The 26,896-nt window shown below is 46.2% G+C and overlaps 1 protein-coding gene across 7 annotated transcripts in view; it reads left to right on the forward strand.

The window, feature by feature from the left end:
* LOC306663070 (uncharacterized protein) overlaps positions 1 to 25,848 on the forward strand; it is a 49,842-nt gene extending 23,994 nt beyond the window's left edge. For 2 of the 7 annotated variants that reach the window (XM_079143417.1, XM_079143416.1), the window contains 8 exons: positions 3,187 to 3,351; positions 10,314 to 10,406; positions 12,209 to 13,903; positions 18,106 to 18,192; positions 19,141 to 19,494; positions 20,013 to 20,294; positions 20,868 to 21,074; positions 22,819 to 23,569. In XM_079143417.1, the coding sequence (XP_078999543.1) occupies positions 3,228 to 3,351; positions 10,314 to 10,406; positions 12,209 to 13,903; positions 18,106 to 18,192; positions 19,141 to 19,494; positions 20,013 to 20,294; positions 20,868 to 21,074; positions 22,819 to 23,432 (3,456 nt within the window). In that variant the 5' untranslated portion in view covers positions 3,187 to 3,227 and the 3' untranslated portion in view covers positions 23,433 to 23,569. Of the gene's footprint in view, positions 1 to 3,186; positions 3,352 to 10,313; positions 10,407 to 12,208; positions 13,904 to 18,105; positions 18,193 to 19,140; positions 19,495 to 20,012; positions 20,295 to 20,867; positions 21,075 to 22,818; positions 23,570 to 25,419 lie in introns of those variants that run through there. The other 5 variants (XM_079143415.1, XM_079143414.1, XM_079143413.1 and 2 more) reach the window with 4 other exon arrangements.
* The last annotated feature ends 1,048 nt before the right edge of the window (positions 25,849 to 26,896 follow it).

A 26,896-nucleotide genomic window follows, 5' to 3' on the forward strand; every position in this document is an offset into this window, starting at 1 on the left:
TGAACTTTGTGCAGGGTGAGATTTAGAAATTTAATTTCATTTTGCTGCATATGGATTTCCAATTTTCCCAGCATCATTTGTTGAATAGACCATCTTTTCTCCTGTATGTTTTTGGCACCTTTTGTCTACTATGAGATAACCATATTTTTGTGGGTTTGTCTCTGTGTCTTCTATTTTGTACCATTGGTCTACATGTCTATTTTGGTGCCAGTACCATGCCATTTTTGTTACTATTGCTCTGGAGTGTAGTTTAAGGTCTGATAGTTTGATGCCTCCTGCTTCACTCTTGTTGCTAAGTATTGCTTTGACTATTCTGGGTCTCTTATTTTTCCAAATGAATTCCATGATTGCTTTTTCTATTTTATGAGGAATGTCATTGGGATTTTAATTGGAAATATATTAAATCAGTATAACACTTTTGATAGTATGGCTATTTTGACAATATTAATTCTGCCTATTCAAGAACAAGGGAGATCTTTCCATCTTCTAAGGCCTTCTTTAGTTTCTAGTTTCTCTTTTTAGTGTTCTGTAGTTTTTATTGTAGAGGTCTTTCACCCTTTTGTTAGGTTGATTCCCAAGGTTTTTGCTTGTTTGTTTGTTTGTTTTGAGTCTATTGTGTGTGGGATAGTTTTCCTAATTTCTCTTTCAGAAATGCATTTGATTTGTGGGTGTTAATTTTATATTCTGCTACTTTACTGAATTTATTTATTAGTTCTAGAAGTTTTCTGGTGAATTTTTTGGATCCTCTAAGTATAGAATCATGTTGCTGGCAAATAGTGATAGTTTGAGTTCTTCTTTTCCTATTTGTATCCCTTTAATTTCTTTGGTCTGTCTGATTGCTCTGGCTAGAGTTTCAAGAACTATATTGAATAGAAGTGGTGAAAGAGGGCATCCCTGTCTTGTTCCAGTTTTTAGAGAGAATACTGTCAATTTTTCTCCATTTAGGATGATGTTGGTGTTGGGTTTAGCATACATAGTTTTTAATAATGTTGAGTTATGTTCCTATTATCTCTATTTTTTCTAGTGTTTTGAACATGAAGTGGTGCTGTATTTTGTCACATGCTTTTTCTGCATCTATTGAGATGATCATATGGTTCTTATCTTTAAGTCTATTGAGGTACTGAATTATGTTTATTGATTTCTGTATGTTGAACCAAACTTGCATCCCTGGGATGAACCCCTTGATTGTGGTACACTGTCTTTTTGATATGTTTTTGTATGTGATTTTCCAGAATTTTGTTGAGAAATTTTGCATCTATGTTCATCAGAGATATTGATCTGAAGTTTTCTTTCCTTGATGTGTCTTTGCCTGGTTTGAGTATCAGGGTGATATTAGCCTCATAGAATGAGTTTGGAAGGGTTCCTTCCTTTTCTATTTCATGGAATACTTTGAGGAGTATTGGAATGAGAACTTCTTTGAAGGTCTTGTAGAACTCAGCTGAGAATCCATCTGGTCCTGGACTTTTCTTAGTTTGTAGGCTTTTGATGGCATCTTCTATTTCATTGCTTAAAATTGGTCTGTTTAAATTGTGTATGTCCTCCTAATCCAGTTTGGGTAAGTTTTATGTCTCTAGAAATTTGTTGATGTCCTTGAGATTTTCTGTTTTATTGGAGTATAAATTTTCAAAAGTTTCTAATTATCTTCTGTATTTCAATAGTGTCTGTCATTATATTTCCTTTTTCATGAATTTTAGTAATTTGAGTTTTCTCACTCCTCATTAGTGTGGCTAAGGGTTTATCAATTTTATTTATGTTTTTCAAAGAACGAACTTTTTGTTTGGTCTTTTTTTTAATTGTTTCTTTTGTTTTGGTTTCATTGACTTTAGCATTGATTTTAATTATTTCCTATCTTCTACTACTTTTGGTATTGATTTGTTCTTCTTTTTCTAGGACTTTGAGATGTAATATTAGGTCATTTGTTTGTTTACTTTTTATTCTTTTAATGAATGAACTCAATGCAGTGAACTTTCCTCTTAACACTGCCTTCACAGTGTCCCAGAGATTTTGATATGTTGTATTGGTGTTCTCATTTACCTCTAGGAATTTTTTTATCTCCTCACTGATGTCTTCCACTATCCATTGTTCATTCAATAGCATATTATTTAATCTCTAGGTGTTGGAGTAGTTCCTATTTTTAATTTTATCATTGAGTTCTAATTTTAATCTATTATGATTAGATAGAAAAATATTTTTTCATATTTGCTAAGAGTTGCTTTGTGGCATAATATATGGTCTGTTTTAGAGAAGGATCTATGTGCTGCTGAGAAGAAAGTGTATTTGCTCATTGATGGATGAAATATTCTATATATGTCTGTGAAGTCTAAATTATTGATTAATTGACTTCTGTAGTTTCTTTGTTTAGTTTTTGGAAGATCCATCCAGTGGTGAGAGAGGTATGTTAAAGTCACCCAGTATTATTGTGTTGTGGTCTATTTGATTCTTGAAATTGAGAAGAATTTGATGTATGTAGATGCTCCATTGTTTGGGGCATAGATATTTACGATTGTTATGCCTTGTTGATGTATGGTTCCCTTAAGCAGTATGAAATGTCCCTCTTTATCCCTTCTGACTAACTTTGGCTTGAAGTCCACTTTATCTGATATGAGGATGGAAACCCCTTGACTATTGCTTCATACTCATGAGACACGTTCAGGTAGAAGATCCAACAGTGAAGTGCCTGTTCTATGCTGAACATGTGACTTAGGTTATCTAACACATTATCCCTAGTATGTGTTTATGTCTTCAGACTGGATAATCGGCTCTTTTCAGGAGCAGAATTGTATTCATCCTGTTCTTGCCAGGAAAAATTCTGTAATAGTATATTTTGAATTACTAAATTTCTATGAGGTAGTATATTTTTATTGACTTTCTTCTCATGATACAGAATGTAGTCAAATTGCTTTTTTTTTTTTTTAATTTGGTCCTAGAGACTGAACCCAGGGGCGTTTAACCAGTGAGCCACATCCCCAGCCCTTTTTATATTTTTTATTTTGAGGCAGGGTCTCACTAAGTTGCTTAGGGCTTCGATAAGTTGCTGAGACTGGCTTTGAACTTGGCAGTTCTGCCCCAGCCTCCCAAGTTGCAAGGATTACAGGTGTGCGCCACCACACATGGCATGAGTTGCCTCTTACCTAAAACACATGTTCACACACAAGAGTGAGCTCCGTATTCCTGTTCTGACCCCAGGTGGAGGGCTTGGGCTGAGGAGACATGTTCCCTTACAGGGGATGGTGTCCTTCGAGGACGTGTCTGTGGACTTCACCTGGGAGGAGTGGCAGGACCTGGATGATGCTCAGAGGACCCTCTACAGGGATGTGATGCTGGAGACCTACTGCAGCCTGGTGTCCTTGGGTGAGTGAAACGCCCTGGTAATCTTACTGGAAGCATTTTCTTTGTCAGCAAATATTGGAACCATTTTTAAGTTTTAATACTACTATGATATATTTTAATTGACACATAGTAATTGCACATATTTATGGGGTAGAGTGTGGCATTTCAGTACATGTATACAGTGTGCAATGGTCAGATCAGGGTAATTGGCAAGTCCATCACTCACATATGTATCACTTCTTTGTACTGGGAACATTTAAAATTCTCTTTACTAGCTATTTTGAAATGTTCAATTAATTGTTGTCAACCATAGTTGTTCTACTATGCTATGGAATATTAAAAGTTGTTCCTACTATCCAAAAGCACCCCTGAACATAGTAGTTACCGTGTTTCCCCTGCTCTGGTAAACGCTGTTTTCTCCACATATGTGGGAATATGCAGGATTTGTCTTTCTCTACCTGATTTATTTCAGTTAACGTAGTGTTCTTCAGTTACATTCATGTTGCTACAAATGACGGAATTTTGTTTTTTAAATGTGCATATGTACCATGCTTTCTTTATCCTTTTATCTGTCCGTGCACACTGAGGTTGAGCCATATTGTGGCTTTTGTGAACAGTGCTACAGTAAATGTACTAGCACAGCTTTCCCTTCAAAGCACTGGGTTGGTATCATATGGTAAGTTCTATTTTTAATTTTTGAGGAGACTTCTTTCTGGTTTTCATAGTGGCTCTCTTTCCCACCCACATCTTGGGAGAGCACTTCTTCCTCTGAATCCTTCATGGCCTGTGTTACATTGAATCATTTTGATAATAGCCATTCTACCTGCAGTGCATTAATGCCTCATCCTGGTTCTAATCAGAGATGTGGAGGTTTAGTCATATACTTGTGGGTTGTTCGTGTCCTCTTTTGAGAAATGCATATTCCCGGTCATCTGTCCAGTTTTTAATTGTATTATTTGTTTCTCTGCTGTTGAGTTGAGTTCCTCATAGATTCCAGAAGTTAATGTTTATTGGGTAAACAGTGAAGATTTTCTGCATGATGTACCTTGACTGTTCACTCTGCTTTTTTGTACAGAAGCTTTTTAGTTTGATATAATCTCATTTATTAGTTTTTGCTATTGTTGTCTGTACTTTTGGGGTCATGTCAAAAAAATGTTTGCATAGGGCTTGGGTGGTGCATGCCTTAGTCCCTTGCATTTTGGGGGGCTAAAGTAGAAGGATCACTCTAGCCCAGGAATTTGAGACCAGCCTGTACAAACATAACAAGACCCCATATTTAAAAAAAGAAAGTGCTGCCTGGATCAATGTCCTGAAGTGCTTCCCCTCTGTTCCTTCTGTTTTCCCCTAGCAGTCATGATTTCAGGTCTTAATATTGAAGTTTTTAGTGCATTTTGTGTTGATTTCTGTGTGTGGTGAGAGATGGGGTCTAATATCTTTTTTCTGCATATGGATGTCCAGTTTCTGAGCATTTGCTGAAGAAAACTCTTTTTCTCAATGTATGCTCATGCTGCCATTGGTGAAAATCAGTTGGCTGTAAATATATATTACTGGTTTCTCTCTCATGTTCCATTGGTCTATTTGTCTTTCCTTATGCCAGTAGCCTGCTGTATTTTTGTCACTTGTGGTATGTTTTGAAGACAGCTTTTGTACTAATTCCAGATTTGTTCATTGTGTCCAGAATTGCTTTTACTGTTCAGGATCTTTTGTGCATCCACACCAAGTTTAGAACTCTTTTTTTCTAGTTCATTGGTATTTAAATGAGTATTGTACTATATGTAAGTCATTTGGGGTAGTGTGGACATTTTAAATGCTCTCCCAATTCATGACAGTGGGTTATTCTCTCTCTGTGTGTGTGTGTGTGTGTGTGTGTGTGTGTGTGTGTGTGTGTGTGTATTTGATTTCTTTTAGTATCTCTCTTAATTTCTTTTAGTATTTCATGATTTTCATGTAGAGATTTGTCACTTGTTTGGCAAAATTTATTCTAAGATTTTATTTTTCAGTAGCTATTATGAATGGGATTGTTTTCTTTTTTCAGCAACTTCATTATTGATAATATATCAATAAAAAACCTACAGATTTTCTTTTCTTTTTTTTTTTTTTTACAATTTACAAAATGTGTTATTACTGCAGTCTTTGATTTCTGATAAGCTGTAATCCTGGCTGCATGAATCCAGTTCATGTTGATTTTGTTTCCTGAAACCTTACTGAATTCATTTATCTCTCCTCACAATTTGTTGTTGTTGTTGTTGTTGTTGTAGTCTTTAGGTTTTCCTACATACACAATCATGTTCTTTTTAAATAAGGACAGTTTGACCTCCTTTCTGATCTGGATACCCTTTATTTTGTTTGCTTGTCTTATTTCTATGGCTAAGACTTCCAATACTATATTGCATAATTGTGGTAAAAGTGGACATCCTTTTCTTACTACAGATTTTAGAGGGAACAATTTCATGTTTCCCCCATTCGTTAAGATGTTGACTGGAACTGGGTTATAGCTCAGGGACAGAGCACTTGCCTACCACATGTGAGGCACTGGGTGTGATCCTCAGCACCACATAAAAATAACTAACTAAATAAATAAATAGAGGTATTGTGTCCATTAAAAAATTAAAAGGATGTAGGCTGTGGGTTTGTCCTATGTGGCATTGAGGTACACTCTTTCTGGGTTTTTGAGAGTTGTTATAATAAAAGGATGTTGAATTTTATCATCTTCCTTTTTGTGTCTGTTGAGATATTCATGTATTTATTCTGTTGATATGAAGAATTACATTTATTGATTTGCATATATTGAGCCAGTATTGCGTGCTTGGGACAGGTCACTCATGCTCATGGTGTATGATACTATGTGCGAATTTTGTTGAGCATTGCATTTATGTTCATCTCCTCGGATTATTGATCTTTATTTTTTGTTGTTGTCATTTTGTCTGTTTTTATACCAGGGTAATGCTGGTCTCACTTTTTGAGTTTGGAGGGTTCCCTCCCTTTCAGGACTTTTGAACAATTTTAGAATTCATGTTAATTCTTTAAAAGTTGGCCCAATTTACCAGTGAAGCTCTCCAGTCCTGGGCTTTACTTTGTTGGGAGCTTTTTCCTTCCTGATTCAGTCTCATTATGAATTATTAGTCTGTTCTGATTTTCTTAAGTCCTCATGGTTCAATTTTGGTAGGTTATGTATCCAGCAATTTATCCATATTTTCCAGATTTTCAGTTGGCGTGTAGTTGCTATTGGTCCTTTGTGTTTCTGTGATTTCACTTTTAATGTGTTCTTTGTCATGTCTAATGTAATTTATTTGAGTCTTCTGTTTTCCCCTAGTTAGCCTAGCTAAAAGTTTGTTTCATTTATCTTAAAAAAAATTATTTGTTTTATTAGTTCTTTGTATTCGTTTGTTTGTTTTGTTTTGTTTTCAATCTCAATTTCCTTCATTTTTGCTGAGACCTTTCTTCCTACTTAATTTGGATTTGGTTTGTTTTTCCTTTTCTAATTCCTTACATTGCAAAATTATGTTGTTAATTTGAAATTTTTGTTTTGTTTTGTTTGTTTGTAGGTACTTATTGCTATAAAATTCCACTTTAGTAATGTTTTTGCTCCATAGTACTGATTTTGTATCCATAGGTTTTGTCATATTGTGTTTTCAACTTCATTTGTCTCAATAAATTCTAAAATTTGCATTGTAATTTCTTTCTTACCAATCAATCATTTAGAGGACATTTAGTTTCCATATATTTGTACAGTTTCTAATGTTCCTCATATGGTCAATGTCTAGGTTTTTCTACTGTGGTCAGAGAAAACACATAGTATGATTTCAATTTTTTTAATTTGTAGAGACTTATTTTGTGCCCTGACATTTGACCTATCCTAGAGAATATTCAGTATGCTGATGAGAAGAATGTATATCCTTCAGCCATTGAGTGAAATGCTCTGTCAGTGTCTGCAGGTTCAGCTAGTCTGTGGTCTGGTTGAACACCAGTGTTTCTTTGCTCACTGATTGCTAAGACTACCTGTCTGTTGATGGGTGTTGAAGTCCCCATGCGTACTGAATTAACATCTGCCCCTCCTTTAGACCTAGTAACTGTGCTTTACAAACGAGTGCTCCAACATCCGGTGTGTGTCTCCTTGCAGTTATTGCTTACTCCCGCTGAACTCATGCCCTTATCATTGTGCAGTGCCTTCTGTGATGCAGATTGGATTTCATATGCTTTATGTGATGCAAATGCAGTCCTTGTCCTCCTGGCAGTCCTGTTTGCAGGGTGTATTCTTTTCTCCCCTTCACTTCCAGTCCCGGAGCTCTGCACTGGTGAAGTGTTTGCTTTCAGGCAGCATATCATTGTGTCTAGATTTTTTTTTATCCCTTCAGTCATCTCTTGGGAAATCCCATCTGTTTACACATTCAGGGTTATTACTGATAAGTACAGACATTCTCCGGTCATTGTTATTTTCTTTCCTGGTTGTTTTGAATATCCGTTTCATTTCTTCTTCTCTGGTTAATTCTCATTTAGTGGTTTTCTATATTGATTGGGGCTCATTCTGTTTCTGTAAGAAACCCACGAAAACCAAGCCAGACACGGGAAATCGCATAAGGGAGTTTATTAAGCAAACAGAGTGTCTCCCTGCAGGGTAAGAGAAAAAATGAGAGGAAAAGAGAAAGGGCGCGCGCAAGAGAGAGTGTGAAAAGTGAGTAGGAGAGAGAAAGCAAGAGAAAAGATGGCGGGGAAGCTATCCTTAAGCAGTTGAATTCCGCCAGGCTAACAGGGGACCAATAATGGAGAAGGATACTTGCAAGCTGACTGATAAACCAATAGCTAGCTAGGATGTTCACAGACTGACAAGTAGTTGGGAGGCAGGGAAAATGACTGCAACGTGAAGGGTGGGGGAGCAGCTTTATATTACTTTATGTTTCTCTCTCTATTCTGCACTTTTGTGTGTCTTGATGGTAGTTATCATCCTTTCAACTCTAGCGTAGGACTCCTCCTCCCTAAGGCACTATTGTAGGGCTGATCTATTGGTGAAGAATTCCCTCAGCTTTTGCTTGTCCTGAAAACTCTTCTTTATTTCAGAAGGATATTTTTTCTGGGTACACATTGAAGGGTTATGGAAAATAATATTCCTATAAGATGGCTTCCCAAGAAAAATGTAGGGGTGGTGTGGCTCAGGAGGAGGGAGGGGAAAGAGGCAGATACTGAATGCTGGGCCCTAAACCTTGACCTTCCCTGGTGGCCAGTTAGTCCTAAATAACAATGGGCAGGATTTGAGTACTCATCCCTCAGGGTCTGGTTTCACCCTCTTCAACTAGCCTATGATGGTCAAAACTGCATGTGGGGTTTCCAATGATCACATCATCCTCATTATACCCTATAAAACCAAAATCCCCTCTGTAACCGACGACTATTTTCCTATCCGGAAAGTTGATGCCAATGGCGCCCGAGTCCACAAATAAATAAAGGCTTCTCTGAATCCGTTGAGGTCTGCTTCTCATCCTTTTGTGCTTACACACATTCTTGGCCCGCATTTCCCCCCCAGAGCTTCCATTGTTAACCTGTGAAGTTTCTGTTAAGAATCTACTGCTTCTCTAATGGGGGTCTCTTTTTTTGTAGGTGACTTGATATTTTTCTCTTGCAGTTTGCACAGTTCCCTTTGGCTTGTAGTTTTGACAGTTTGACTCCAACATGATTCAGAGGAACATGCTTTGCTAAAATTCATAAGGAATCTTCCTGGACCAAATGCCCATATATTTCCCAGATTTAAAAGTTTCACAAGTTATTTCATCACATGTTTTTTTAATGTCTATTCTCTGTCTGAAATGTCTGCAATGCAAATGTTTGCTTGCTTTATGATGACCTCAAGTCTTAAAGTCTTATGTCTACTCTCTGAAATGTCTGCAATGCAATGTCTGCTTGCTTTATGATGACCTCAAGTCTTAAAGTCTTAAAGGCTTTTTTCATTCTTCTTTTTTTTTTTTTTTTGGTATCAGGGATTGAACTCAGGGGCACTCAGCCACTGAACCACATTCCCCAGCCCTTTTTTGTATTTTATTTAGAGACAGGGTCACCTGAGTTGCTTAGGGCCTTGCTAAGTTGCTGAGGCTGGTTTTGAACTCATGATTCTCCTACCTCAGGCTCCTGAGTGCTAGGAATACAGGTATGCGCTGCTGTGTCCAGCTTTCTTCATTCTTAATTTTTCTCTTTTTATGATCTGACATTATTATTTTAACATATCTGTCTTCAAGGTCAGAAACTTGGTTCTTCTACCTGATCAATTATGCCATTGAGGCTTTTAGCTGACTTGCTTTGCTTACTTTTTTTCCTTCCTTCTTTTTTTTTAAATTTTATTGTTTGTAAGCTCAGGGCACAGTTAGTGGCCAAATAAAATCGGACAGAAAGTGGCAGAAGCAAGCTTTATTGGAATTTGACTCTCGGGCGAAATTCCCAGCCCTCTGGGGTACAGGAGCCAGAGAAAATCACACATGGCCCCGGCTGCCCAGGGTCTTTATAGGCCGGAATGGGTATGGATCCTGCTGAGTGACTGGTGGATATTAAGGATCAGTGGAGTTTTCCTGTCCGCTTTGATTGGTCACTGGCGCTGCCCTTTGTCTCAATTGCTCTGCTCTGCCTCCTACAGTCGCCCAAATTCCGACCTAACAGAGTTTGTTATCTCCCATGATTTCTGATTGGTTCTTTTTTATTTCATGGATGTCTTTATCCAATTTCTTCTGTATTTCATAAAGTGTATTTCTAACTTCTTTTTATTGTCCATCTGTATTCTCTTCTGTCTCCTTGGTTTTCTTAAAAAATCATCCTTTGAATTCTTTCTCCAGCTGTTGAGTTCTGCCTCAGTGCATCGTTCCAGACCATAAGAGTGTGAGCAAAAATGCTCTCACAGAGTGTTCAGACCAGTCCCATCATTGCACAGCTCCTGAGATGCTTTCGTTCCCAAGTGCACCTGACTAGCAGTTTGGCACAAGTCTTTCACTGTTTTCTGTTCACAGGGCACTGCGTTGCAAAACCTGAGGTGATCTTCAGGCTGGAGCAAGGAGCCGGGCCGTGGATGGTGGAGGGAGCCCCACACCAGAGCCTCCCAGGTCAGTCAGTGCAGACTGTGCAGAGAGACCAGGATGAGGAGAGCCCCACAGACATCGGCCACGACGAGCTGCTGTCCTCCGTGTTTCCTCAGGTCCCAGTCCTGAGGAAGCAGGTCCTGTGCATCAGACCCTTCCTTTATACAGTCTCCAAGGAGTGCTGTCTCATGTATATCCATGTTTATGTTCTCATAAGGTCTACTTCTTTAAATTTACCAAAATCCAACCTTCTATGAATCGTGTTGACATTTCTGTTGGTTGCTCTCTTTCCTCTGGTTTCATAACCTATTGTTCCAGGCATGTATTCACATAAGTTCCTTCAGCACTTGCTGGTTGATCGCTTCATAGGCAGTGGTTTTTTTAAATTGTGTGGATATCAACATTAATAAAACAAATGCATCTTCTCTTAAAGTATTTACATTTTGTTGAGGAGAAAAACGAAACCTACACACACACACACACACACACACACACACACACACACACATATACGCATATGTTTATGTATATAATATTTGGCAGTAAAATAGGAGCCAAAAAGAATATTTTATCAGGATGAGAGAAAGAAAAACATGTTTTATTTTAAGAAAGGCAAAGGAAAGGAAGTTTTAAGGAGATTGTAATTTAGGTTCATTTTGAAATGAACCTAAGTTTGGTATATAAAACACAGGTAGATATAAAATCTAGACTTGAGAATGGTCATGATTATAATGGAGATACAAATTTGGAAGTCAGTAGCCTATGCTAGTATTTAAATCATAGTTATTCAGGTTGTCACCTAAGGAACTGATAGAAAATGAGAAGAGAGGTACATGCTAGAGCCTTGTGCACTCTTATCAGGACTCATGAGGTGAGGAACACCCAGCATAGGTGCATGAGAATGGGCAGTCCTGGACTGGGTAGGACAAGCAGGAGACCTTGGGTCTATAGGCCAAGGAAACCTAGAATTTCATGCTGAAAGGCTTTAATTTCTGTTCAGAAGTGGAATTTGTACTTAACATTTACCCTTCATGCTGTAGAAGTCATTCAAAGACAGGAGATTTGTTTTCTGTGAAAACAGAAGATAGGTGAATTCCAAACACAAAAGCCTACAGACGTAGTGAGCTGCAACCAGGGTACCTGTGTCTGGCATTGGGAAAGAACGCCAGGAGTGTTAAGCCAGAGAGACACATTTCAAAGATGGCAGCAAGAAGGTGGATTGGAGATTCCTGAGAACCATAAGATACTTTAGATTAGGAATTTAGTGGACGCTGTCTCTAGGTTAGGTTTGTAAAACCCCAAAGGTTTCTACTACATTTCCTCAGGGAAAAGTGAAAACTAAAACATGTAGATAACAGTCCTTTCCTAAACTATATTCCTGCTCCAGTGAGAGACAGATCAGCCATGCCTGAATGGTGTAAGTAGCTAACCTACGAAAACTTGGCCACTACAAACCTGTAAGAGAAGCAGAACAGGGTGGAATTTTACCCACAAATGTTCTATGAAAGAACTAGAGAAAAAGAAGAGGCAGAACAAGTAGTAGATGAAAACCACGGAAACCTTCAGCGAGGTACTCAGTGAGTGTTTTAACCAAACGTCTTCCTACATTTTAGAAGAATAACCTCAAGCAACAAAGTAATGTGATTTGATACTAAAATTACTAATTATAATTTTTTACATTCATTAGGGACAAAACACTCATAAATCAACACAACTTTCTTACAGTTTCATGTCATTTGGATAAGAAAGCATTTCTTTATGTTTGAATTCTATAAGAAATGCCCATGTATGTTTCATGGATATTATTCTTTTTTGTATCATTTTAGATGTCCAGAAAGCAAATGGCTTGAAGGAGACCATCCAGGAAAAGCCAGGGAGACATTTCTGGCAAGTTGTACTCCCCAACAGCAGTACCCCAACTGAGCAGAGGTTCACATTAGGAACAAGGTTTAACTTGAGCTCAAAGCCTGTTTCAAGTCTGGATCCAAAGGGTGGGCCAGAGGGGCTTGATGTGTGGCAGAAGGAACTTCTCCCTAGTGAGCCTGAGGAGGTGCAGGCTGGAGAGGAGCCTGGTGGTCTTGATGTCCCTGGGAAGCCCCCCAGGCCTCCTGAGCGGCCTAGTCTCCACAAGGTTCAAAGTGGGCATCAGCGGTTCCAACATTGTGGACAGGGTAAATCCTTCACAGCGAAGGCAGTGTGGACACTGAAGAGGCTGCATGTGGGAGAGACCCCCAGCATGCTCAGTGAATGTGGGAGAGTCCTGGATAAGGTGGCACTTACTGCTCAAGAGATGACTCAGGTAAGGGAGAAAACTTCTGCATATAATATATGTGGAGAAACTTTCTGTAAAAACTCTAAACTCACTATGCTTAAGAAAATACAGAGAATACAGAAATGTTATGAATGTTGCAATGGTAAGAAACCATTGATTAAGAAGCCATACCTTGCAAAACTTCAGAGGTCTCAGTCAGAGGAAAAGCCCCATATGTGTAATGAACGTGAGAACTTCTGTCAGAAGACACAACTTACTGAGCGCCAGAGAACCCACAGAAGAGCAAAACCCTTTGGAAGTCACGAATGTAGAAAGCACTTTCACCAGAAGTCCCACCCCAGCGGGCACCAGGGAACTCCCACAGGTGAGAAGCCCTTCGGGTGCAGTGTGTGTGGGAAATCCTTTTCCCGGAAGTCGCACCTCAGCAGGCACCAGGGCACGCACACAGGCGAGAAGCCCTATGGGTGTAAGGAGTGCAGGAAGACTTTCTACCATAAGTCATCCCTCACAATTCACCAGAGAACTCACACAGGTGAGAAGCCCTACGAGTGTAAGAAGTGTAGGAAAAGTTTCTACTGTAAGTCAGATCTCACTGTGCATCAGAGGACTCACACAGGTGAGAAGCCCTATGCCTGTGAAGCATGCAGGAAGACTTTCTACTCTAAGTCACACCTCACCGTGCACCAGAGAATTCACACGGGCGACAAGCCCTACGCCTGTGAGGAGTGCAGGAAGACTTTCAACCGCAAGTCTAACCTCACTGTGCACCAGAGAACCCACACAGGTGAGAAGCCCTATGAGTGTGACGTGTGTGGGAAAACCTTCTACCAGAAGTCACACCTCAGCACACACCAGGGAACTCACACAGATGAGAAGCCCTACGAGTGCGAGCACTGCAGGAAGGCTTTCCTCCATAAGTCGTCCCTCACTGTGCATCAGAAAACGCACTCAGGCAACAAGCCGTACACCTGTGACGCGTGCAGGAAGACTTTCCTGCACAAGTCTTCCCTCACCGTCCATCAGAGGGCTCACACGGGCCACAAGCCCTATGTCTGCGAGGACTGCAGGAAGGCTTTCTACTGCAAGTCACACCTCACTGTGCATCGGAGAACTCACACGGGTGAGAAGCCCTACGAGTGTCACAAGTGTGAAAAAGCCTTTCACCAGAAGTCCTACCTCAGCAGGCATCAGATGACTCACCAGAATGAGAAGCAGTATGAATGTCAAGAATGCAGGAAAACTTTCTACCGTAAGTCATCCTTCACTGTCCATCAGAGAACACACCTGGGTAAAACGGCACGAATATGATATGTGTGGACAACTCTTCCACCAGGCACCAGAGAATGCCACAGGGAATCCTCGCAAAGTGAGCGAGTGTGGGGAGAGTGTTTGTGAGTGGGCATGTCAACAGACTCCAGGGAACTCAGAGAGAGAAGCCCACGCAGGAGGCTCCCAGAGACCAGTCTTCTCTGGGGTGCTCAGCCTCCAGGGAGCACATCTGTGTGTGGGCCCTGGAGCTGAGCTGCACAGCAGAACATGCACCTGTGGCAGTCATTCTCCACAGCCCAGCCCAGAACCTCCATCAGGTTCTGCTCCCTGAGTTCTCATGCATTCTGGGCCTCAAGTGAGCATGACATACTAGGTGGCCTTGAGAGCCAGAGATAGTCACTGGGACTTGAGACAAACTAATTGACTGGAGAGAGCAGAGGTCTTCTGACTTGTATCCCAGAATGCTCCCTTCTTAGTTCACATGAGTGAGAAGTACTCTGGTGGACCAGTGCATGATCTGTTTGCATTTCCTTGCAAACTGTAACTGATACACTTTATAAAGTTTCTGAGAGAAGTTACATCTCTTAATATTTCAAAAATTCCCACATGAGAGAAACCTGTACTGTTACCTTTGATTCCCAAGTCAGTTTATGGAAAATAGAAGCAATCAAATAGAGAAGTAACAGGAAGTTGAGAATGCCTTATCAGGCAGGTACCTTTCATTAACACCTTGAATAGAGTAAATATTCATACATTCCTTTAACTTGTCAAAACTTTCAACACGACTTCTGACTTTTTATGTATAAACTTTGTAAGGAGAGAAAATCATCAATTTATGTAATTTGGATGTTAATTTTCCAATGAAAGTGTTAAATATAGTATTGGAGATTATTTTAAAATATCTGACTGTATACCAGTAAATACTTCCTGTCAGAGGACATTGTCCATCTTGTGACATTTGTTGTCATGCTGGGGGTTGGTGGTTGCTACTGGTATATAGTGGGTAGAGGCTAGGCATGCTTTTCAATGCAATGCATTAAACATGCTGTCTTACGCAGTTTGTATATGGGAGTATTTGTAGACTTTCCTCTATGGAATCCAGCATGGCTGTGCAGTGAACATGGGCACTTGTCATTATAGTGACTGAGGCTCAAGTGCGCCAGGTGTAGGGCATGTGTGTATTATAATACATGAGGCCCTGCTTTCAGTCCCAGCATGCAGGAATACATACATATATAAGTACATAAGTATTATAGATCACACTGAAATTTTTCACATTAAATGACATCCTAGCTCATGTACACCTATTTGTATTTATCTCAAAATTCTGCACTGTGTGCTATACCCTTTCTCCTGATACATATCATTGTGTGTAAAGGTTGTTACAAAGCTATCCTTAAGTAAAGAAGCAGCTCACAGTCCCAGCTTGGGTCTGTAAGTGCCCAGATCAAGCAGGTACTGTGCACAGCTGGCACCTGAAGGAATGTGGTCTGTGAGTGAGAGTTCTTATTTCTTCCCCTCAGTGAAGAGCAGTCTCTGGAAGAATGTTCCCCTTTGTTCCCACTCCTCACACCTGTGAGTGTGCACCTTCCTTCTCCAGGACTGAGTGTCCTATAGGCACCTGCCACTGACCTGGTGCAGGTTGTGAATTGGCAGCGTAGTACCTTCTGTCTCTGTTTGTCATGTGTTGAATCCCCAGATATAGGGTACACATTCATGCCCTGAGCTCACAGGGCTCCACGTCTCCATGTGCATTCATAGTGAACAAGGGTATCATAAACCAGCCTGCAAAGGACCATCATGAGTATTTAGATTGAATGCTCTGGATACCACCCAACAGGGAGTGCACACATATCGTGGATAACTGCAGTCATGAGGGTCCTTATCAGTATGTACAGAGTCACTGAAGTTGGCAAGAGCCTACAACAGAACATAGCAAGATCCCATCTCAAAACACAGAAGCAGATGGGTGCTAACAGGGCTTGCATTAGGAATGCCATAGGGACTGCTCAGGGCCTTGCTGAGTTCCTGGGTCTGGCTTTGAACTTGCAATCCTCCTGCCTGAGCCTCCTGAGCCACTGGGATTACAGGCCTGTGTTGCTGTGCCCAGTCAGGTGGTCTCTGACTCACATTTCTACTGTCCCTGGAACTGTAGGCCCCAACTGCTGTCCTTTATTTTCTAGAAGTTAATAAGATTGCTCTGGGAGGAAGACAGTCCATCAGAGAGCCCCCCTGAAGCATTCCTAGTGAAAGAATCTCATTCCTTAGATAGATGAGTGTCTCCCACCTGTGCAGGCTCTGCCTTTCCTTTACCTCCCCATCACCTGGGAGCCTGGCTGCTTCTAGCTCTGGCTGCCATGGACAGGGCTGCAGGGAGCATGGCAACCTGGTGTCTTGGGCATGCTCTGTCCTCTGCATCTAAGCCCAATGGGTTGCTGGATCTCTGGTGGTTCCATTTGAAAGTTCTTGAAGAATCTCCCTACTAAGCTTCCTAATGGCTGCACTGGAGCACTCTAGGTGGTCAGAACCCAAGCCCTCCTTCCCGACTCCTAAAGACAAACCAGAAGGGTTATAGGTGATGCAATTGCCTGGCTAGAGTGACTCACAGGACCACATAAACAGATGATCCTTGTGTTTCTACCTAAGAGGGGTCAACTGACTTAAAGAGGACGCTTGTCCTGAGGAGGCCTTGGGGGCTTGGACTTTCTGAGCAGCTGGTGAGCACCACAGAGCCCCCAGCACCTCTACTGGATGAAACCAGACACTCCCCCCTCCAAGATGCCCAGGCAGCCTTCCCTGTCACTCTTCTCCCACCAAGCCCTTCAGAGGTGCGTGCAGGCTTGAGGGGAGAACAGGTGAGAACAAAGGGGCCCAGGCCTTATTGGGGTGCAGGGAACCCAGTGAAGGATCTGAGAGCAGCCCAGGGAGGATGGACTCCAGGACCCAGAGTCACAGGGAAGCAACAAGGAAGGGCATCTCCAGGGACAGTGCCAGAATTTGACCAAGGTCACCATGATCTGGAGAACTTTCCCAAAGGAACTGCAGCCCTTGGCAGCTCTGAGTATCTCTAGATAACCATGGAGCTTTATCTGAACTCTCTGGCTCCTGAGGTTGGCTGGGGTCCCCACCCTGGCGATCTGAGCCCCTCCCTAGGGCTCCTGGTGGCTCCAAGCTGGTCCTGCTGGCCATCCTCCCAGGGGCCACTACACTTGATCTCAGACTCTCCCCTTATCTCCTGCTACCAGCATCTTCATCCACCTTCAGGACTTGTGGCCACACCCCGCCTGTTTGACTCTGTTGTAGCTGCCAAAAAGACATAGTTGGTTATGTTTGCAAAAAGTAGTGAGGGCTCTATAGAAGCTCCAGAGTTGTCTGCTCCCTGGGGATCTCCAGGCTCCCTCTCTGATTACTATCTGAAGACAATTGTCCCTGCCTGGAATTTGCCAAGAACCAGTCTAATTTCCTCCAAGTCACCAAGATGTCCCCAGGAAGCAGGGCAGCTGCTTCAGAGCGAGGTGAGTGTCTTCTGTGTAAGGCCCTGTGGTGTCTTTGCCTCCTCCTTCTCTCCCCATGCTCAGGGGGCAGGGAGCCCCATGGGCTTTCCTTCAAGGCAAGAACCAACCTTTGCCAGCCTCCCTGCTTATCCAAGCATAAGAGCAGACCCTATGAGGCTGTGCTGGAACTTACTCAGGCCAGCAGAAGGCTTCCACACCCCTGCTCTCCTAGTCAGTCCATAGCTAGCAACAGTGGCCAAGCTTCTGCCAGAAGGAGCCCCATCCTGCACCCCAGCTGTAGAAGTCCTCTAGGACAGCAGGCTGGAGGCCTTGGGGAAACTGTTGATGTCGTTCTGACCTCAAATTTGCCTGATGGGAGTTTGGGTTTTCTCCACCCACATTCTGTGTTTGGTGGGTGTCAAGGGCTACTCTCTGGGTGAAAACCCTCACTGAGCAGGAGAATAAGACAGGATATCTCCATGGTATTCTTCAGAGGGTGACATAAGAGGAAGGTGATCTCCAGAAGGCAGACTTGAGAAAAGAAGGTGATTGGCCTGCTTACAGAATGCACATGGGCCTGGTGAACCACCTTTCTCTGCCAGGGAAGTTTCCCCTTCTCTCCTGTGAGAAGGTGACTTCTCTCCATGTCTGATGCACGTCCCACCCTGTGTATCCCTGTCCCCAACAGGGATGGCAAAGACACACTATGGAGATGGGTCTCTGCTGAGCTGTGCCATCGCCTTCCTCTTCCTTCAGCTCCCACCTCCTGGAAATGGTAGGAAGTCTCCCTTTCTAGCCCTGGAGGGCCCCAGGAGGGACAATCCCTAGTGGGGGCCAGATGAGGCCCCACTGAGGCCCAGGATTGGAGGGACAGGAGAGCTGAGGCCCCATGAAGGCCCAGGGATGGAAGGAGAAGAGAACTGAGGCCCCATCAGGCCCACAGTTGGAGGGACAGGAGAGCTGAGGCCCCATGAGGCACAGGGTTGGAGAGACAGGGGCTGAGGCCCCATGAAGGTCCAGGGTTGGAGGGACAGGTGAGCTGAGGTCCCATCAGGTTCACAGTTGGAGGGACAGGAGAGCTGAGGCCTCATGAAGACCCAGAATTGGAGGGACAGGAGATCTGAGGCCCCATGAAAGTCCAGGGTTGGAGGGACAGGAGAGCTGAGATCCCAGGAGGCACAGGGTTGGAGGGACAGGAGACCTGAGGCCCCATGAGGAACAGGGTTGGAGGGACAGGAGACCTGAGGCCCCATGAAGGTCCAGGGTTGTAGAGAAAGGAGCTGAGGCCCCATGAAGACCCAGGGTTGGAGGGACAGGTGAGCTGAGGCCCCATGAAGACCCAGGGTTGGAGGGACAGGTGAGCTGAGGCCCCATGAAGACCCAGGGTTGGAGGGACAGGTGAGCTGAGGCCCCATGAAGGTTCAGGGTTGGAGAGATAGGAGCTGAGGCCCCATGAAGACCCAGGGTTGGAGGGACAGGTGAGCTGAGGCCCCATGAGGAACAGGGTTGGAGGGACAGGTGAGCTGAGGCACCATCAGGTCCACAGTTGGAGGGGCAGGTGAGCTGAGGCCCCATGAAGACCCAGGGTTGGAGGGACAGGTGAGCTGAGGCCTCACTGCAGCTCAGGGTTTGGTGGACACTCATGCTCCAAGGCAAGGTGGGGTGAGGAGCATCATCTCCCTACACATCCCTGACCCAGTCCTCTTGGATCTGCCTCCCTAAGGGAAAGCTGATTTCCAAGTCCGAGGGCCTGGCACCCCCGTGCTGGCCATGGTGGGGGAAGACGCAGAGCTGCCGTGTGTATTGGCCCCCAACATCAGCGCTGAGGGCATGGAGCTGCGGTGGTACAAGAACCAGCTCAGCCCAGCTGTGCTCGTGCACAGGGATGGGGAGGACATACACCAAGAGCAGATGGTGGAGTATCAGGGGAGGACGAGCTTTGTGAGTGACCACCTGGACAGGGGCAAGGCCACGGTGAGGATACACAACATCACTGCATTTGACAATGGCACCTATCACTGCCGATTCAAGGAGCACACTTCCTTCAGCCAGGCCACACTGTGGCTGAAGGTAGCAGGTAAGGGCGGCACATGGCATCTGCCCTGCTGGGAGCTTCCCCACAGCTGGCCCCAGTTCCAGACCCTGGCCACTGTGACCAGAGTCCTGAGCTTGAGAGCCTGCAGGACACATGCTCCCAAGCAAGGCCATCCCCAAGGGTCAGGAACAGAGCTCAGAAGCAGTGGTTCCTCCTCTTCTTCCCCTTCATTATGTGATACCACTAGAAAGCGGAGACGGAGACTGAGGCAGGCTGAGAAGGAGGGTGTGGAGCTACAAGGGTGTTGGGGTTGGCAGTTCTCCTGGGTTCCTCAAGCTCTTCTTTGGAGTCAGGCCAGCTCAGGTCCTTCCTGTCCCCTGCATGCACTCACCATGTGACAGTCTTCCTGAACCTTCCCTGCCTCACTCTGCTGTGTTATCTCAGACAGAACCGTAGCTTAGGGAGGTGCTGATTTCACGGTGGTGGCCTGTGAGCATTTGCTAGTACCCACTGAAGTCTTCAAGACGTGGCACTGTCCCAGCTGATGCCTCCTCCTCCAGGGCTGGGCTCACAGCCCAGAGTCCAAGTGGTGGACGGCCAGGACAAAGGTGTCCGAGTGGAATGCACCTCAGCAGGCTGGTACCCGGAGCCTGTGGTGGAGTGGAGAGACCTCAGAGGACAACAAGTGCCTGCCGTGACCAACTTCTCAGTGTCAGCTACCACCGGCCTGGTGGCCGTGGTATCCAGCGTGAGCCTCCAGAATGGGACCGTGCGGGGTCTGTCCTGCTCCCTCTCCAACCCCCTTCTCCCTGAGAAGAAGGGGGCCAAGAGCCTGCTGCCTGGTGAGTGTTCTGTTCAGCTCTGGTGGCACAGCACTGAGCACAGGGCCCCTGTCCCAGGATGCCAGGGTGTCAGAAGACCACTGTGGAGCTCCAAGCAAGAGCGGTGGGAGCTGGTCCCTGTGCACAGCCTGACTGGGTGTGGGGCACAGATGTGATTGCTGAGGTGGGACCAAGGGAGATGGGGAACGGGGGGAGCACCAGGGGAGCTTTGCCTTATGGGGAAGTAAAAGTGCACCCCATAGATGTTTTTCTAACTTTGCTTTTTATAAAATAGACTATTTTTAGAGCAGTTTTAGTTCACAGCAAAGTTGATCAGAAAGCACGTGTATTTCCCATATATCCCCAACATGCATAGCTTTCCCAGGATAAAACCCTGCCCCAAAGCAGATCTCACTGTCACCCAGCACCCACAGTTCACATCTGGGCTCACTCCTGGTGAGCCCCACCATTCTGACCACAGCAGATGCACACAAATACACACAGAGCTCTTAGGCAGATTGTGCAAGCATGTGTCCTAGAGCAAGCGTGACCACGGAGCAGAGACACTCTCACCTGCTGTTCTCGTGCCCTCAGCTCCCGTCTCCAGGCCTCCGTTCACAGAATGGCAACTAGCTCTGCCTCTGGTCCTCACTGCACTGGGACTCCTGGTAGCTGGAGGCCTCTGCCTCTTCAGGAAGCATCAGAGGGAAGAGCAGCATACCCTTCTGGAAGGAGAGACAGAGCTAGCAGAAATGGCACAGAGGCCACAAGTCAGCAGTGCCAAGGTTGAGTCATCCCATGGTGAGTAGGGGGTTCAGCAGGACAGGACCTCAATGCCCAGCCTGGAGCACAGCCTGTCTCCTCAAACCCAGCAGGAATGGAATGGCCAGTGGGAATCCCAACTCTGGAGCTATCCATGATGATCCACTTTTTATCTCTGAAGGGTTGCTTGACCGGTTTTTCTTCACTAGATAATTCCAGGCAGTCTGGTTGGCCTCCCTTTTAGAATGGACAGATCTGAGTTTGAACCCTTTGTTAGTTCTTTTTTTATTGTTGTTTTTACTGTAACAAAATACCCAAGGTTGGATAATGTATGAAGAAAAGAGGTTTATTTACTCACAGTTCTCGAAGCTGAAAGATCAGGAGGTTCTGTCAGTCAGCCTGTGATGGGGACCTTTGGCTGTGTCATTTCATGGTGTGGGAGATCACACAGTAAGACAGGAAGAAAGAGGGATTTGGGTTCAGGCTTTATAACAACTCACTTCTGTGGGCACTAACCAGGGTGGAGGTCACTACCCTCCTCTTTCAGGGTGACACCCCTTGACCTGCTTACCTGCTCCAGGCCCTGCCTCTTCAAGGTCCCTCCTGCCAACACTGCACACTGGATCACACACCCAACAGTGAACCCTGGGGACACTCTCAAGCCAGATCCACGTCACAGCAAAGTTGCGGTCCGAAGGTGCTGCCTTGGGTCTGCGTGGACCCGTCTGTCTAGGTGCCGTGTGACTGCCACCCTGAGGGACTGCTGTGGTGGCCAGCAAGCACAGCAGGGGCCAGCGAGGCCAGCAAGCACAGCAGGGGCCAGCGTGGGGCTCCTCTCTGTGCCAGTCGCCCATTGTTTCCAGCATCCCCTCCATCACTCTGCTTACTCCCTCCTGTGTCACTTGGGGCTGGGGTCCTGTCCCTAGCTTCAGGCTCCTGTGTTGGAAGTAGAGATAGTCCCCTTAGCTGCTAGGGAAGAGCAAAGTGTCTCCTCAGGAAGGAGGAGAGAGGCCCTTGGAGAGCTGCCACTCCAGGGTGACAGTGCTAGACCCCACCCAGCCGGGGCGAGGACCTGGAATCACGGGAGAAAACAGCAGCACCAGGGCTTCAGACAGCAGAAAGGAGGCTGTGGGAGGCAAGCGCCTCTGGTGCTGCCTGGCTGCTCTCCTTCAGCAGCTGGAGCATACAGTGCCCCTGCAGCCCTGCCACACTCTGCAGGCCAGGAGACCTGCAGGCAGGAGGATGGAGGTCAGAGGCCACATGATGGGAGGGGAGGGAAGCCTCCTCCAGATGTGGGCTCAGCATCTGGCAGCTGCAGGCCCTTTGGGGATTTTCCAGGCCAGTCTGGCAGGTCAGGGGCTCCACAGCTGTCAGTTTCCAGGTTGATGAACACTATGCGCCACATAGTCCTGCCAGCTCAGCCTGACGCTGTCTCACTCATTGCTGACTCTGTCTCAGTCTCTCCCACTGTCTCTGCATTGCTGTCTCTGTCTCTCTCTGTCCAGAGCTGTCATGCACACCTGCAGACACTAGCTGTGACAGAAGCCCATGCACATGTTGGGAGCCAGCCGGGCCATGCTGGGCACCCTCATGCCCACAGTTCCCCAGGGACCCTCCAGCCCTGCCTCCCAGCCTGGTGTGCCCCACTGCTGGAGAAAAGGCTATTTGGACAGGCTTTGGCACAGGATGTGGAACAGTAATGGGATTCCAGGAACCCTGGTACCCCTGGTCTGTGCAGGAACACAGGGGTGCAGACCCCACTGACCCTCTCCTCTTTCCACAGTGAGCCCCTGTCTAGACCCTGACACTGCAAGTCCCAAACTCATGGTGTCTGAGGATCAGAAAAGTGTGAAGAGGCTGCCCTTCGACCAGCACTTGCCTCCCAACTCCAAGAGATTCGACCAGGACCCCTGTGTCCTGGCCCAAGAGCAGTTCTCTGCTGGGAGATACTACTGGGCAGTTGAGGTGGGGGACAGGAAGGCCTGGATTCTGGGCGTGTGTCTGGAGAGCATAGGGCGAGAGGGAAGGATCCCCAAGTCCCCCCAGCATGGACTCTGGGCAGTGGAGTTGTACAGGAAGAGTTTCTGGGCGCTCTCCTACCCACGGACTCGCCTCTCTCCTTCCCAGCCCCTCCGACGGCTGGGCATCCTCCTGGACTGGGATGCTGGGGAGATTTCCTTCTACAATGCCACTGATGGGTCCCTGGTCCACAGCTTCTCTGGACTGTCTTTTTCTGGGCCCCTGCTGCCATTCCTCTGCCTCTGGACCCATGACCCCAGGCCCCTGACCATCTGCTCAGTGGCCAGAGAGACCCAGGAGGACACGAGCTCCCCTGGAAGCCTCTACTTTCCCCCAGGGAACCCCAGGACTTCTGCTGAGGCAGAACAGCATTCTTGAGCCCTGGCTTCTGCCTCCTGGTGACATTGATCCTGTTGCATGTGCATGATGGCAGTGTCGGGGGCTGGCTTTCGCCTCCCTAAGTCCTGTGCTGAAGTCCTAAGCCCAGGACATCAGAATGTGGCTGCCCTTTCAGATGGACCTTACAGAGGAAATCAGTGCGTCCGTGTGAGTGTCCCTGATGCCACAGATCTGGCGTCCCTGTGAGAAGAGGTCAGGACACAGGCACACACAGGGGAAAGGCTTCAAGGACCCAGGTGCCCTCACAAGACACAGAGAGTGCCTCAGAAGGAACCAGTCTGCCCACACCTGGGCTCAGACCTCAGCCTCCGGAAGTGAGGAAAACTTTCTGTGTGTGAGTCACTCCATCTGCAGAACTTTGCTATGGTGGCTCTATTGTGATAAAACTACACAATTATAAGCACAGCCCTGGGTTACTTTTGCCATGTCCTTGGGGGGCATATGTAAAATATCCAGCTTATGTTGGACATGTAGTTGTCACATATTAAATGACAACTCTGCCATCCCCCTCCCTCCTCTTACTCCATCATCCTGGTCATTTTTCTCTCCTGCCCCTCCTCCCCTCTCCTCCCCCCCACCTCCTTCTCCCTACAGCAAGCACTCAGACATCTGGTCTAGTTGGAGTCCCTCTCTCCCTCTCTCCCAGGACAGACCAGCACAAGCCAAAGATTCCTGGGCATTGGCCGGGGTTCAGCCACAACTGGAAAAACACCAGCAATTTGACAGAGAGAATAGACTAGTGTCAGCGAGGCACAGAAGAGCCCGGTAGACATGGAAGGAACTAGCAGCCAACTACCACAAACATTCTGCCTGTGGCAGAGGAAGGCTCGGGGGTATTGCTCAGGGCATTCAGGGCAGCAGGTTCCAGGGGCTGAGGAAATGCAGTCTGGCCAGGTGCCATGCTGCTGGGTGGCTCTGAGGGACAGGGCTCAACTGTGCCCTGCCATGACTCTCCTCTTGCTGCCAGTTGTAAGATCCACCAGGCAGCAGGGGTGTGAGCTCTGTGGAGCCCAGCCCCCTCCAGAAGGCCTGCAGTGGTGCCCTGGGGCACCTGCTGTAGCCAATTGTCACACACTGTTGTCTCAGAACAGTGCTCTTCTTCAGTTCTGAAGTCCACTCTGAAATTGAGGGTCAGCAGGGCTGGTTCCTCCTGCAGGCTCTGAAGAGAATCCAGCCATGCTCTCCTGCAGCTCCTGGTGGCTGCCAGTCTTCCTTGGCTCACAGAAGCATTACTGCAGGTGCTGTGTCTGAGGCCACACAGCTGACTTCTCCCTGTCCTTTCTCTGTGAGTGTGATGCCTGTGTGCAGTGAATGTGCTCCTGGGAGCGGGCACGTGGGAGCAGATTCTGGTCACTGCATGCTCTTGTGCCACAGCACCATCAAGAGATGACATTTCTTGAAGCCTGGGGGAAATGAAGCCCCTCTCCCACTCCCACCCTGACAGCCCCTGTTCTGCCCTCCACAGCTCTTGTGGTCTTTACTTACTCCTGGTCTCACTTTGCAATATCCATTTACATTTGGTGACATCACTGAACCATCCTTTTTCCTGATTTTCCATCTGACACAGCTACAGGATGTCCTTCTTTCTCATATGGAATGTCATGGAAGCACATGGTGCTCTGTGCATTGCCTTTCATGGTAGCCCACTCTCCCTTGTTGTTCAGAAGCCCTGTGGCTGGGAGACTTGTCAATCAAGGGCTTGTGCAGCTCTCAGACCCTCACCCCCGCCCATGTGCTGATTATGGCTTAGAATCACTGTCTCCAGATTTACCGAGAAGGCAAAGTAGAGAGAGTTGATTGGCTGCCTTTCTGAATCCTAAATCCCATCAATCACCTACAAGAACAGATCAAGTCCAGAAAACCCTAGACAGCAGACATCCATGGACACCCTGTCTTGGGACTCCTCCCCTGAGGCAGCCCTGCTTGCTTTCTATTACCCTACTAAATCCTGTACCTTTGCTCTCAGCCATAGGTCCATGGATTTCATTGTTCAAATTCATGAGATGAAGAACCCACCTGACATCCACACTCCATGTTAGAGCATCATACCAGGAGCCCATGTGAGAGGGGAGATGGCTCAAGACACAGGCAGCCAGAGGGCCAGAGGGCAGGGCAGGCTGGCAGCTCTCCAGTAGCAGTTCACTGCAAGCCTTGCATTTCCCCTTCTGGGAGCTTAGCCTAAGGACCTCAGCATCTTCCACCCGGCCCTGCCTCTCCAGGGACCTGCCACCTCCCGGCTCCCACCCTGGAGCCAAGCTCCTGGCATGTGACCCCTGGGGTCACACTCAAATCCTGTCAACACCTTAACAGCTTCCCTCGCTCAACACAGCAGCTGAGACTCATCCACACTGTTGACTGTCACAGAATAAAGTCCACTCCATTCTTCACTGAGTAGTGTTCTGTGTGCAGTCTGTTTATGCACCAACTCCGGGACATGTGGGTTGCGTCCGCCACTGGGTATGGTAAGTAATCCTGCCACAAGTTGCATACACATTTCTGTGCAGATTCATGCTTCCCTTCTCTCAGATAACAACTTGGGAGATGAAAGTTGACACTTACTTAAGAGATTCCCATGTTGTCTTCCAGCACCTGGCTTCTCACTAGCCAGCACAGGGTGTGCGTGCTGGGTTCCCACCCGCTCAGCGGTCATGGTGGCACGGATGTCAGCCCTAGCTTTACCTGTGACGCTGCACGTATGAGTCGGTACTCCCTGGGAATGCGATCTGCATCTCTCTATTGACAGCAGGACTGGGTGCTGTGCCTGTGCTTGCAGGAAATCCACCTCTTCTTTGGCAAAATGTCTGTTTCAGTCATCTGCCCATGGCTTAATACTGCGTTTAGTCTTCTCATGACTGAATCATAAGAACTTAAGAGCGTCTCACAGGCTCTGCACATGCATCCTTTACTGATGTGTGTTTCATAAAAACGTCCTGCCAGACTGTGACTTGCCTTTCTGTGTTCTTAATTATATATCTGTAAAGGCAGGTGGGGTAGGGGGAAGGGAAGGTGTTGGGCCAAGAGTATCAACTTTCAGTTATAAAATGATCTTGTCGTGGTTTGTACCTGGACACTTCCCCAAAGTCCTGTGCGAAAGATCCACCTCACCTGCAGTTCTGTGGATGGCCACCTGATCATGGCCTGCTGGGGTGTGGCCCTGCAGGAGATGGCCTCCCCAGAGCCAGCAAGCCCCAGGCGTGCCTGGAGGTTGCATCTTGTCCCCGCACCCCAACTCTCTCTCTGCCCAGATGATCTGAGGTCAGCAGCTAGAAGCCCTGCCTCACCACAGGCCAAAAGAGAGGAGGGCACTGCCCATGACGCAGCCTCCTGCACCGCAAACCAAAGCTCTCTTCTCCTTTGAATCGTCTAGCTCAGGTGTTTTGTTAAAGCAAGGAAAAGGGACCAGCAGCTCTGGTCCAGTTAGTAACAATGTATCCATCAAAGTT

The sequence above is a fragment of the Sciurus vulgaris genome, assembly GCF_902686455.1.
Source record: "Sciurus vulgaris genome assembly, chromosome: 6".
In the NCBI taxonomy this organism is placed as follows: Eukaryota; Metazoa; Chordata; class Mammalia; order Rodentia; family Sciuridae; genus Sciurus; species Sciurus vulgaris.